The following is a 13160-nucleotide window of genomic DNA, read 5'->3' as shown; positions in this document are numbered from 1 at the left end:
AAGACAAGCTCCGAGCTGGAGTCTGAATCACCATGTGGGCAACCTTACTCATGTCTGTAGGTGTTTGCAGGATGAAGCCACCAAAATTCAGGCTGGAGAGAGAAGGACTAGAAAACAGTTGAAGCAGAACTAGCAGCAGAGATGGAGAATGATCAAAACTGGGGGAGATCAGGATCCTCTGGTGTATCAGCAGCAAAAAAGGGCATTTGGGGAAATGCTTCTGGTGTGTCAAGGTGCTTCTTCATATGTCTTCACATAACACCCACAATCTGGGACTCGCATGGGAGCAGAGAGAGCATCCCGGCAGTTTGGGATGCTGAAACCTGCCCCAGCTGCCTAATCTGCTCTGTGCAAGTCAGGGAGAGCCTGAGTCTGCCACGTATCGAGAGGTTCTGCTGTTTTCATCCCAGGCTGCCTGGGCTCCCTTCTCCACACAACACAAGAGTCCCACTCGGCACTGGGGCTATTTTTAACCGAAGCTGAAGTTCCTGATACCACACAATGGTAATCAGGAGAATGTGATATAAACCAGATCTGATGAGTTTACACTCAACTTCCAAAACCTAACTGCCTTTTTCTGAAGTAAACTCCATCGCCCAACACCAGGAGAGAGAAAAATATTCAAGCGGTGCATTGGGAAGGAAATAACCACACTGCTGTAGTTAAAGCAAAGCCTACCCATTCTCCAGACAGAGAAGTGGATAAAGACCCAAGTGACAAAATACAGCATTATCCTCAGCTCTGGATCAGAGCTCTGCTCAGCCTAGTCCTGTTGGCAGCTGTAGGACAAACAAGCTGGTACTGTGGGGATGAAATAACTTCAGATGTGGTTGCTTTGGGGAACAGGGGAGGGGTTCATGAAACCAGGAAATGCATATAAAGGCAGCTGGGTTGTGGTGAGTGTGACTGAGCTGAGAGGTGCTGTTAGGGGGTCAGGGACAGAGCCTCATCTATACATGATATTGCTCTTCAACATCATACATCTACACAGAGTTGCTCTGCAACTCTGAGGTTGCAAAGCAGATATCCTTTGCTAGGACAGCAGCACAGATCTGCTCCTTAAATGGTTACCAGCTCCTGAGGCTGGTGGTTGAGACTCTGGTGGGGAGAAGACCATTTGAAGAGTCAGGGGTCTCTCATTGCAGCACCTCTGTTTTCTTCAGTCTTCTCTGCTCTTTTGTTCTCTGTCTCCAGCCCAAACTAACCCACACTAAGAACAAAAACAGTGAGGTGTTCTGAGAACATTCCTGCCTGGGAAATGGCTTGAGTACCTGGGGGATGGCTCGTGAGCAGCTCCTCCATGTGTAAAGCATCACAGCGTACTCATGGCCTTCTTCCAGCATTTCATTCTGAAAGACAAAGAGAGGTGTTGCTGGGGCAGGGCACACACCAAAGGCTCAGCATCAGTGGGACAGCCCTCAGGACTCACCATGCTGGAGTGCACCGTCGCCTGCTCGATGTACCTGGCAATGCCGGTCACAAAGGCATTTCTGTCTTCAAAGTTTGTGTCAAAGTTAGCCTGTGGGTGGAAGAGACAGGCAGGTTAACGTACAGCTGGTGGTTTGCTCACCTGATATAGTCCAACATGGGATGTGTTGGCAAAAAGAATCAATAGGGCTTCTGGGGCATGGGAGCAGCTTATGGGCAATTTGAGGTGCTGCGCCTCTATGTCTGAAGTAGATTCATACATGCAGCCTGAGAAGCTTCTGAATCACACATGTTCATTAAAGGAAATCCTGCAGATTCTATGTGCGAAAATGTGGCAACCAAAGCTGACAAACCCTTGTAAAATTAAGCCAGACTCAGCTGGGGATCAGCTACAGGGAACTGCAGCCACACCAGAGAGCAAATCCACAGCAATTGTTCTAAGGATTTTAGGTGGGTAACTCATTAATTTCCATTTGTGTCCTGGCTGCTAGGGAAACACCACATCCTGTCAGCAGGAATGGTAAAGAATAAACACACAGAAAGGGCAGAGAGTGGGAAGTCTGGAAAACATAAATATGAACGTCAGCACTCATCCAGGTGCTGTTATCAGTGCTAGCACTGCTCTGGCAAGCAGATGCTTTGGGACAAACAGCTGATTTGGAAGCTGAACTACTACTTGGGTCAGGCCAGGGGACTAAGTGCAGAGAAAGGCAGGGTATGAACAAGCACCTCCTCATCTCCTCTGTGCACCAAGTGCCCATTCACATGCTCTGTGCTCAGGCAGCTTCCTCTGTGAGGGCTGGCTGGTGCTGTCTACTGGAGGGCAGAGTCCCAAGCACTCAGAGCTGCTCCTTGCAATGGCATTAGCATTGCAGTGACCACACTCACCTCGATAACTGATTTCCTGAGTGGAAAAACCAGGAGCACAGACCCACGGCCACAGGGCTACTCTTCTTAGTGCCTCTGGGACATCACGTATGACCAATGTGACAACAACAAAAGCTGAGGCTGCCTATGTATTTCTGGTTAGCAAGGGAGAGGGGTACACACAAACCCATTGTGATGAGGAAACAGGCTTGGCCAACACCGTGATATCCAGTTTAAAGGAGGTTTTTAGCCCCAGCTGTGTGCACACACTCATGGCCCTGAAAGGAGGCTGTGCCATAAGGCCTGATCCTGAGCCCCTCAAAAGACATAAGCCAGCATAGACTAAATATTTATTGAGAGAAGAGATAAGCAAAAAATATCAAGATCTTCCAGGAAGAGATGAAATTTGAACTGCCCAGAACTGCCTCTGGGTCTGATAGCCCATAGAGATACTAATGCTACTGAATGAGCCCGCATTTGACCTGCTGAAAGAGATACTGTAATTTCAGACCCCTGTGTGCACAGCACTGCAATCACTGTGCGGGTGTATTTATACACTGCCATGGGCAAGTCCACGAATTCCGGAGTAGCAGGATGGAGAAAGTAACCCCATATTATATTTAACCCTGGGTGTGTGCTATAGGGAGGGTGTGGTAGACAAGCAGCCAAGGCATCCTGCTGTGGATCTGAAAGCAGGAGTTTGAGCCTTGCACTGGGCTCACGCCAAGCTTTGCTTGGTCAGTGCAGCTGCAGCTAAATCTGTGGCTGTTCAAGGCAGAGAAGTGATTCCAGTGACTGCCCTCCCTTGCATGCCACTGGCTCCCCAGACCAGCAGCTCCAGCTGTGTAACGGCAAAGGCCAGCCAAAGGCAGGCAGAACGTTGATTCTGACCTTAGATGCGTGCACTGCCATAAAAAGGAAGCACAGAACTATGTGCACAATAAAACATCGCTGAGAACTTTCTGCTGTTATCACAAATCTTACCTCCTGCTTCCTACCCATTCAAGCACTCTGGCCGTCATTTTTAACTTCCCTATGTCTTGCTCAGCCTTAACGATGCCTTTCACCAGTCCCAAGTGCTTTCCTTTTAAAGGCTTTGGGAACAGCTTTGTGGCTAGATCTGTTCGGAACGTTTCCTTAAACACACTGAACCCAGGATGTTTTCGGCTAGTTCTCACAGCACCACGTGCCCCTGTGCTTTGTGTGAGCTAAAGAACAACGCTCCCTGCCCTGCCACATCCGGAGGTGAAGGTACCTGGTACATGATGGAGGATGGAGGCGGTTCGATGCATGGCTGCTGGTCCGGCAGAGGCAGCTCCTCCAGCAAGTCCACGTTGGACAAGGCATCCTCTAGCGTGACGTGAGTGGTCATGGTTCTGGATGTTCAGTCTCCACACTAAATGCAAAGGAAAATAGGTGATACAGACAGCAGCCAGAAGACCGAGTGGAAAAGTGCCAAAGGACAAAACCAGAACCACGACTGGTTGGCACTGCAAGGAGACATGATCCCAGTTTATCTTGTTTTCCTTTTCTTGTGTATTTAACCTACATCTCTATGCCATCTCTCCTTCCGAGATCCAACAGCAGAGTAGAAATGCAGAATAAGAGGAACACAACTACCCACCCATGCCCTTCTCTGCTAACTCTATGCAAAACTGTTTGAGACATAACTGCTGGGTGCTGCCGTGCAGCTTTAGCAGCCCCAAGTGAAAGCATATGCTCCAGAATGCAAAGTGGTGTCAAAAATACCTCTTGAAGCAGCACAATTAGAGAAGTCTGACTGATGCTGACACTCACATGCTCTCCTTCTCACACACATGAACGGCACTGGAAACTGTAAACAACAACCTGCATTCTCAAAGGTGAACTGGAAAGGATGGAGTGCTGCACAGGCTGGCTGTGGCACTGCAAGCAGCAGAAAAAGTTGTTGTTGTTGTTAAAGAGCATTTCCTTGCTTTTAGTTCACAGGCAGTGTCCCTTGCCCGGTCCTGGGCTGCCAACAGGGCCATTTGCACACGAAATAAAAAGCAAGGGGAAATGTTTCTGACATCTCACTGGCACTTACCCCAGGCAGGCTACCTAATGGGAACCAAACCTCTATGTCCTTATTGCCTCTGCCATTCACCTTCACTGGAAGTGCACAAGCATGGAGGGACGGCTGCTGTCACACAGGCCGAGAGCTTGTATAACCACAGTCACAGGGCTTCCCCAGTTAATACCTAATCCATGTGCAATAGCTGTGGCTGACCTAGAGCTTAGGTCTCCTAGAAAAACACCCCCTGCATTTACATGTTTGCAGAGGGAAAATGCTTTAATATTGTCATGTCACTCAATTAATAGAACACCCCTTTTTTCCCCCACTCAGCCTGTCTAGTTTCAAATGTAAGCCATCAGTTTTATCACTATAATCTGCAAGACAGTGGAGCTCTCTGTTATCAAAGTCCCCATCAAGATACTCACACATTTCATAAAGCACCCTGCAACCTGCACTTCGGCTCAGACAAGCAGACTGAGCTCTTTGCCTGTCTCGTTACAGAACACATTTTCCAATCCTTTAATCATCTCTTTGGCTTTTCTCTAAGCTTGATCCCATTTTCAAGCTTTTTTTTCTGAAGTGCAGACACCGTAGCAGGACACAAGGCTCCAGTGGCATCTCCACAAGGACCAGATACAACAGCAATGTAACCTCCCTCCTTGCATACAATCACACCAGTTCCTTTGGTCACAACAGCATCTCTGTAGGTGCTCATATTCAGCCCATTATCTGTTACAAATCCCTTAGGTCCTCTTTCTTCTTTTAGTTGAGTCATTGTTTCCAAGAATATGTTTGCTTTTCATTCCTAGCACTGGGAGCATGGAAGGACGATGACTTCAGGACATCCATAGATAGACACACATTCAGCCAGCAAGGACCACGGCCAAGGGGGATGCACACTCTGTGTATTCCCAGGGCAGCTTCATGTTGGGTGATGAGAGGGATGAGTCTGCTGCTGTGCCTCTTGTCATCATTTCTGCCTGCATGCATGGGCTGCAAGAATATGTATGAGCCTGGTAAAACCCATTCCACCTCCACAAATGCCTCCCCAAGGTATCAGGCAGCTGAGAAACAGGTTTGGTTTTACCTGCAGCTGAAGCACCATGAAATAAGTGCCTGGAAAAAATAAAAAGCAGCCTTTTCCCTACACACCCAAATTTTGTTTCTTTCCTCACCCCTCTTTGTTAAAATGGTTTCCTGTTACAAATTGTAGCAACCGTCAAAACTAGACATTACATCCTGGCACCCCGTAGGCAGAAGCAGCTTCCTCCCTGCCTGCAAGCACCATGTGCTGCTCTGCACCAGGCTGGCGGCTCAACTGGCCCAGCTCCATGGACCTCCTCTGCTGCCCACTGCTCTCCACCACCATCCTCCAGTGCCTTAAGACTCACCTCTGGGTTCCCAAAACAACACCCCTGGTACTCACAATGTGTCATTACATTCTTCAGGCTTGGGAAGACAAAACCCTTCCATTTTACAGCTTTGAGGCTGTAGCTGGTTATTTGGGATCATTTCTTATTTTTCTGTATATCAAATTCTAAGGCCACTTGTACAAGGTGTTTGCTGTAATCAAAGATGCTTCTCCAATAACCCAGTAACCCTGTGAGACCCAAATTCGGTGTCAGGGTCCTGCTGTGCTGCGCAGTGCACTAACCTGCAAGACTAAGCCAGTCCCTGCCCCTAAAGATCTCGCACTTAGAGGAAGGGAGGCAGCATGTAGAAATACATGAACAGGAAAGGAAGTGTCAAACTATAGCAAATGATGGGTGCAATCTTCCGGCAGCCCTCCCTGAGCTTTGCCATGCCTGAGCAAAGTGCAGGAATCTGGACATGTATGGAAAAATTACACAGACTTTGAGGGTTTAATAGAGGAGTCTTGATGGGGACTCCCGATTTCCATTCTACACTCTCTTAAGTCCAACAGTTAAACCAACAGAGGCTACAGGGAGAAATGTGGACTGCCAGGACCTTCCCTACTCATGCATATAGCGTAGTGCAACGGACAGCAACCTCACAGCTGGCGCATGTGGTGGAGGGGATACTGGTCCAGGGCCAACAGACCTTGATCATCACCCCAGACCATTCACAGAGGAGCAGCCTTGAGAGGTTCCCAAGGTGCCAAGGCTCCTCCCCTGCTCCTTGGGGTGACTGTAGGGGTTGTGGGAGCCCTACTTTTGGTTGAGGTCCACTGCCAGTCATGAGCATCTAGGAGTTTTATGGGGTGTGCACTGGTACAAAGGCTCTGAAGGCATCAGAAGTTGCTTGGCATGGTTCATGGGGTGCTTCATGGTATCTCCCCACCACAGGGACTGCCTGAGAGAGCTGAAAGGGGAAGTCCTGCTGCCTCACCTTCCTGCAGAAAGGTTTCTAACACAAACATACTGGGGCTGCCCCAGCAAATACAGCTTCATCCTTTCGGTCCAGCAATGAGGAGGGCAGTGACCAAGCAGCTGCAGCCCAGGGAAGATGGGGATCCCTGGGGACACTCATCAGAAAGTCCTCATTAAGCCTTAACCACCATCCACCACCTGGGCCTCAGGGCAGAGGTGGCTGTGCTGGGAAGAGGAGAGTTAGCCCATTTGAAAGGTCTTTTCCAACCTCATTGATTGTATGATTCTATGGTGGTGGTTTGCAAGCAGTACTTCAGTGCACATGGTCATGAGGCCAGGGGCTGCACCACCCATGAGCAGCCTGCCCAGGAACGGGGCTTTTCTGCTGCTACGGCACGTGAACACAGAAAGCACATCCTGCCTGAGCAGCCTCAAACACAGCCACACGGGCTACTCTGAGCTGTCTCATGAAACTACTGTTCTCTCCACATCCTGCCACTGGTCAGAGGGGCCAAAGCCTCTCTGGTTCTACATGTTTTGGCAAAACTGAACAGGAATCTGGCAGAAGGCAACCCCACTCCAAGGGAACCCTGGAAAAAGATGCACCACCAGGCTGATTCTGCTAATAAGAGTTAGTGCTCAAGTGCAGTGCTGCCCACACTTTCTGCCCAGCTGTTGCAGAAACTTCCTCTCTCCATCCCATGTTTCCATCCCTTCTGGTCATCTCTTAGACCTTCTAAAGCCAAATGGTCACACGGAGGCACTGGGGCTTCTAGACATTACAAGGAACTGGCCATGTGGAGTCCACGCACAGAGCATGGCCCCACCACCCCAAGACTGAAATTAAGAGCTCCCGACACAGTGACTCTGTTGTGGCAGCAGCCTGGAGGGCAGATTTAACAGATGGTGTAGGAATGCTTTAGAAAGACCGAGGGTGAACATCCCAGATGTCTGAACTCGCAGGGCAGGTCCTACCTTCCCCATCAAAATGCTTGCCCAGAAGTATCGGTGCAACATCATCCTCTCTACAGCGAGAGGAACAAAGATGATGTTATTGTTAGAGCAGCTCGGGGGAACAAAGAAAGACTTTTAAAAGCAGGGTAATGATGAATACGTTGCATGCATATGTGCTCCGCTTCGAAGCTGAGAGCTCTGGGGAAGTGGTCCAGGCTCTTTCGGTTTTCAGCTTGCCTGCTCTTACAGCAGACATCCACATTGGAGCTGCAGCAGCTACCAAAAGCAGGAAAGGAGGCAAGGAAAAATGGGAATTGCCCAGGAGGTTGGCAGTAAGAACAGTCCTAGCCCTGCAAGTCTGGGGTGAGACAAGCAGCAAAATGACTTTTGCTGTGGAGATGGCAGTGTAGAGAAGTAGGACAAACTTCTGCTGGTCACCTCCTGAGGATCTTGGATTGTTCTCCAGTCCCTGGGTAACCTGGGAATGTCACTTAATTTGTTTTTGCCCTGTCATAATGTTTCTCCCTCTTACTCCAAAGTAGCATGTAACTAGTGGTCGGGAAGCATCCTGGCCCAATGAGTACCCCAGCAGGCTGATGCCTTGGGTGCATAAAAGCAGAATGTTTCTGGTACCTACTGCCTCACAACAAGAGAATAACTGCTCCTGGCCACTAACATGTTTTAAGTCAAGAAGAACAACTTCAGGGTGCAAAAGTTTAGTTTGACCCTTGCCTAAAATGCATGGGATTAAAGTCCCTTGTGTTTTAGGATGCGTTTCATCAACCCCTTCTCTCCCGCTGTAAGAATTACTTGTAATTTCAACCACCACCACAGTCAGGAGAGGTTCTCTGCAGGAGCAAATAAACACAGCCAAAGATGAGGGAGGCTGGCAGAGCTGGGCTCCTGCCCTACACAGACACAGATGTTAATAACCATGAAATTACCCTTCCCATTAAAAAAGGAAGGCAAACTGCACGACTCCTGGAGCCAGTCTTCTGTATCTCCACTCTACATCTTCCGTCATTCCATTAGGGCCCAGTTCCAAGCATTTATGCCGCCTGTCTCTCAGCAATACAATTATTTTGGAGTTTATTCTTTTTAGAATAACTTCATCATTTTATTTTTTTTTTTTTGTTTTGTTTTTCTGGTGCCAAAGAAAGAAGGTCAGGAAGGAGGCACATACACAGAGCTGCACTGCCAATACAGCTGGGAAATTTAGAGCAAGTTTACAAGCAAGCCCACTGCTGCTAGTTACAGCACTTCTTGGGAAATCAAATCACACAGGACAGCATTGTAAATTATTTCTCTTCCAGAACCAGTCTTCCTATTTTTCATGAAAAGATGATGACTGTTTGTTAATAAAATTACCATCGTGAAATGAGCATTGCTCAAGAGACCCTGGTCAGAAAATGGAAGATTTTTCCATATTCCTCAGGCTTCATTAATAACAACTGTACAGAGAAAAGGAGAAACGAATTGTCCTTTGCAGGGAATTACCCTAGAATTATACGGCTGTGACAGACACCAAAACACCGGGCTAGCCACCCCCCAGTGACTAACCCCAGACAACTGTCACCATGCAAAACACGAGGGTGCGCTTCCCTTCGGTGTCAGCGCAGGGCAGGAGGGATACGGGAGGGTTTAGCGACTCGGCCGAATTCTTGGAGATCTTTGTGATCCAACCGCCCTCCGGCCAGGAACCCCCCGTGGAAAGCGGCAGATGGCGAAGGGGACAAGCTCTGCTGCTGGCAGCGTCCTCTGACAGCGCACACAACCGCCACCCTTCCCCCTTCTCCAAAACAACCCTGAGCACGCAGGCAGGTTTTAGCGTGTGCCTCTTGTTCTTCTCCTTATTCCTTCCCGGTCCTTCCAACCCGCAGATATTCCCTACAGAACGCATCCATTCCTCCCTCCCCAGGTGGGATGCGGCTGGCACGGCGCATTCCCAGCGTCTTCGATGGGAAGTTCTATACAAAGCCGCGCTGCCCGGGCCGCGCCTCGCTCCTGCCGGCCTCACGCACTGGGAGCTGCCGGCTTTGGAAGGGGAAGGTTTCACCGCCTCCAACCGAAGCCAAAGCACGACCCTGAGGGCGCATCTCCAGCCCCTCGCTCCCGGCCGTGGCTCAGACCCCGTCCCTTCCTCCTTCCCCATCCTCCCCCAGGGACACCATTTTTCCACACCACGGATGATGCGGGCGCTGGCCATAGCCCCCGCCGGGGCCACCTTCAGCCTGCTCCATCCCCTCCATCGCTCTATCTCCCTGCGCCAGGCACTGCCGCGACTCAGCGCTGCCGCTGCCGCCCGCGGAGGGGCCTGCGGGGCCCTCCAGCACCGGGGCTTGGCACCTTCTCCGCGGCCTGGGAGCGCGGAGCCGGGATGCGGAGGAGGGGGATTTGCGCTATTTCCACGCACCCCCCTCCCGGGGCTTTGCAGCGGCTGCGGAGAAGCTGAACGCTGCAGGTAGCTCTAAGCATTGTGGGATACAACCCCGCACATCCCGGCCCGCACGGGCCTCCCGCTCCCGCACCTGCCCCGCGCTGAGCCCACCCGGCACGGCCGCAGGGTACCGGGAGCGGCGGCGGGCGCAGCCCCCGCGCAGCCCCGGAGGTGGAGGGTGGGCGGGTGAATGGGAGCGGGTAAGGCCGCGCAGCCCCCGCGCAGCCCCCGCGCAGTCCCCGCCGCTCACCTGGCGCTCCGCGGGTGCGATGCTCCGCTCCGCGGGATGCTCCGCGCCGCCCGCACAAAGAGCAGGAAATGGCTGCAGCAAGTGCACTTCCGCGGCTCTCCGCCGGCCCCTCCGCACGGCGGCGGGGGGAGCCCCGGCCCCCGCCGCGGGAAGGCGGCTCCTCCCCCGGGCAGCGCCGGGGCTGCGCGGCGGGGCTGGGGGGCCGCGTCCTCCCCTCCGCTGTTGCTGGCGGGGGGCGGCAGTGCGGCCCCCGGTGGGGAGAGGTAAAGCCGGTGTGCGGAGGAGGACGGGGCTGGGGTCGGCCGCCGCAGCCCCTCCACCCCCCGGTTTGATGCTGGGCGAGCGCATTTGGGTCCCTGAGATGGCAGGACCCGTGTGGAGTTCCCCATCGCCCCGTTGCTGAGATTGCAGGGTCTCAGGTGTCCAGCCTGCCTTCCCCACATCACCCTTCAGCTGTGCCTACCATTTTAACGAAAGCCCCCGTTACAGAGAGAGCCTTGGGTCACCCAGCATGTTAGGGACCAAAAGCAGAAGGCAGTCAATGCCTTTGCTCAGAATGCTATGAGCCTCTTCTGAGTCAGCACTGCATCCGAAAGATCTTCCTTTTGGCATTTTTGGCACCTGGCATTTCTTCAGGGACAAGCTTCCAGTCCTTCTGCTCATGCTTCTTTTTAAAGCTCCAATACAGCTCTTCAGATCTACTGTGAAATCCAAGCGGGATTACAGTTTTCAGAGGAACATTGCCTCGTGGTGATTGATAGAAGCCCAGCACAGGGCCTTAATTCATTTTTCTGCAGCCCTCAGCTTCTGTTATGGCTGTTTGTTTGTTGAAAGACGTTGCCGGGTACACAAAGACTGTTGAGGGTCTAGATACAGGTCTAGATGTATTTCTTTGGTGGTGCTGGCAGTGACTTTTACCTGAGCATCAGCCTATGATGCTGACCATTCCTGATTCCTTAGAAACCATTGCCCTTCTGTCTGTGCTAGTGTGGGCCTGAGCTTGCTCCCCACGGGTATATGCTGGCTCTGCAGGGAAGCTTGAACACCAGGTTTATATCACAGCTCTGCTACTATAAGCTGAATGGATGCCATGGGCTGAAGGCACCAGGGTGTGCAAACTACAAAAGCAGCCTTAGGAACTCTCTTTGTTTTTATAGACAGGACCACACGTGAAAAAACCCTATTGATAGCATGTGTGGGAGTAGACTCTTCTTCCCCTGCATAGCGTTTCTCCTATCTCACCTTTGACTGGAACATTTTATAGCCATCATTCCTCTTTTTACTATTTATTACTAGTCAGAAAAATTCAGTAAGTGAGCACTGTTAGTGCAGATCCAAAGATTTAACAGCTGATATTGCTCTGAGGCCGTGGGTAAAACAAGGTCAGCCCAAGAAAACTGTGGCAATAAAACCTGCTGTGGACTATTTTTTTGCACAGCTTAATCCACCCCCATTATTGACCATGCTCATGGTGATGGGAATTCCTTGGATGCTGTGATATTAATTTTCTACTCCATGTTGTCTTAGATTGTACAATAACAGAATGAGCTGCTTTGTGTTGTGCAGCCTTGTGCAGGCTGGGAAGAATGGCAGCGAGGGGCAGTCCCCATGCAGCTACAGATGCAGGAGTGTGTGCATCAGTGTTTATGTGGGGAGAGGTAACATGATGGTGGGGTGGGGTGAACTGAACACAAGAGTACACACAAATCTGAAGTGGCTGCCAAGTGAGATTGAGCAGAGCCATTCACCTGAGTTGTACTGTGCTGATGAATGCAGTGTTCAGAGAGGACAAAGCCAAAGATCACATAGAAACACATTCATCACATGGAAACATGTTCATTAAAAAATGTTTTGTGAAATCCTAGATTTTTTTTCAGGCCTAATTTTAATCCTTAAAACAGAGCCTGAAAAATTATATCCTTGTAATTATCCTTGCAACAACCCTCACTTCCCTGGAGTGACAAACACATGCCCAGGAAAGAGCTTTCCATGGCTAGCACTGCCCTGGCCTCCACTGGGAAGCATCATCTGCTCTTTCTGGATGAGGTTGCTGACTGCCTAGCTGGAAGACCAGCCTGGCTGTGCCAGTGCCCAGCCATCACGGCAGCAGGTAGGGGGACATTTAGCTCTGTTAAAATGTGCAACATGGGCAGAGCCATGCACCCATCACCCAAGCTGTCTGCAATACAGGCAAGCAAAGAGGGTTGAGCTGGTGAAGGGGGAATGGTTTAAACATTCAGCACATTGCAGATGTTTCCAAGTAGGCTGTGAAGGGGTATTCAGAGTAGGGTTATTCACTTCACAGCAGGAGACTGGTATTCACACCTCTACTTTGTGGGGAACATATCTAGTTAAGCCGCATGAAGGGCACAGGTCTAAACTTGCCATAGGAAGGGCTGTGGTGGGAGAAGACTGTGTTACAGTGTATTAATATCATGCACTTACCATCCTACAGCATGATGGTAACTGCATGATATCCTACTGTCCTTTTGAGATTGGTGAAATCCCCTGTAACTAGTCATGGGGAAACACCCTACCCCCATTTTGTGCTGATTCAGAGAACTTCAAGGCACCACAATGGATGTTTAGACTTAACAATCTATAAAAATCTAATTTACTAGATGTGCCATATATTAAATTACCCAATTTGCAGAGATTCTGGATACTTCCTACCCACATAAACCCAGCACATAATCTAACCCCAGAACACAGACATAGTTCTGGGAAACAGATATTTCAGAAAGCCAGAAGAAGCCTCTCTGCTTCTTGGTGGGGAGGATTTGGAGGAGAGCAAGCTGGGTGATTATAAAGTGCATGAGGATGGATTTTGCATTTTTGCTGTTATAGGGGAAGCCACAG

The 13160-nt window shown here is 50.4% G+C and overlaps 1 protein-coding gene across 3 annotated transcripts in view; it reads right to left on the bottom strand.

The window, feature by feature from the left end:
* The window catches only part of CYFIP2 (cytoplasmic FMR1 interacting protein 2), a 54547-nt gene extending 44049 nt beyond the window's left edge, over positions 1-10498 (bottom strand). Inside the window, exons 1-4 of one of the 3 annotated variants that reach the window (XM_062607506.1) lie at positions 10302-10498; positions 3551-3691; positions 1430-1519; positions 1272-1349 (exon numbers count right to left, since the gene is read on the bottom strand). In XM_062607506.1, the coding sequence (XP_062463490.1) occupies positions 1272-1349; positions 1430-1519; positions 3551-3667 (285 nt within the window). In that variant the 5' untranslated portion in view covers positions 3668-3691; positions 10302-10498. Of the gene's footprint in view, positions 1-1271; positions 1350-1429; positions 1520-3550; positions 3692-4360; positions 4466-10301 lie in introns of those variants that run through there. The other 2 variants (XM_062607504.1, XM_062607505.1) reach the window with 2 other exon arrangements.
* Between the last annotated feature and the right edge of the window lie 2662 nt (positions 10499-13160).

This window comes from Pezoporus occidentalis, unplaced genomic scaffold (genome assembly GCF_034315485.1).
Source record: "Pezoporus occidentalis ecotype Australia unplaced genomic scaffold, CSIRO_AGI_Poc_V1 ctg124, whole genome shotgun sequence".
In the NCBI taxonomy this organism is placed as follows: Eukaryota; Metazoa; Chordata; class Aves; order Psittaciformes; family Psittacidae; genus Pezoporus; species Pezoporus occidentalis.
This window is presented reverse-complemented; position numbering and strand designations above follow the sequence as displayed.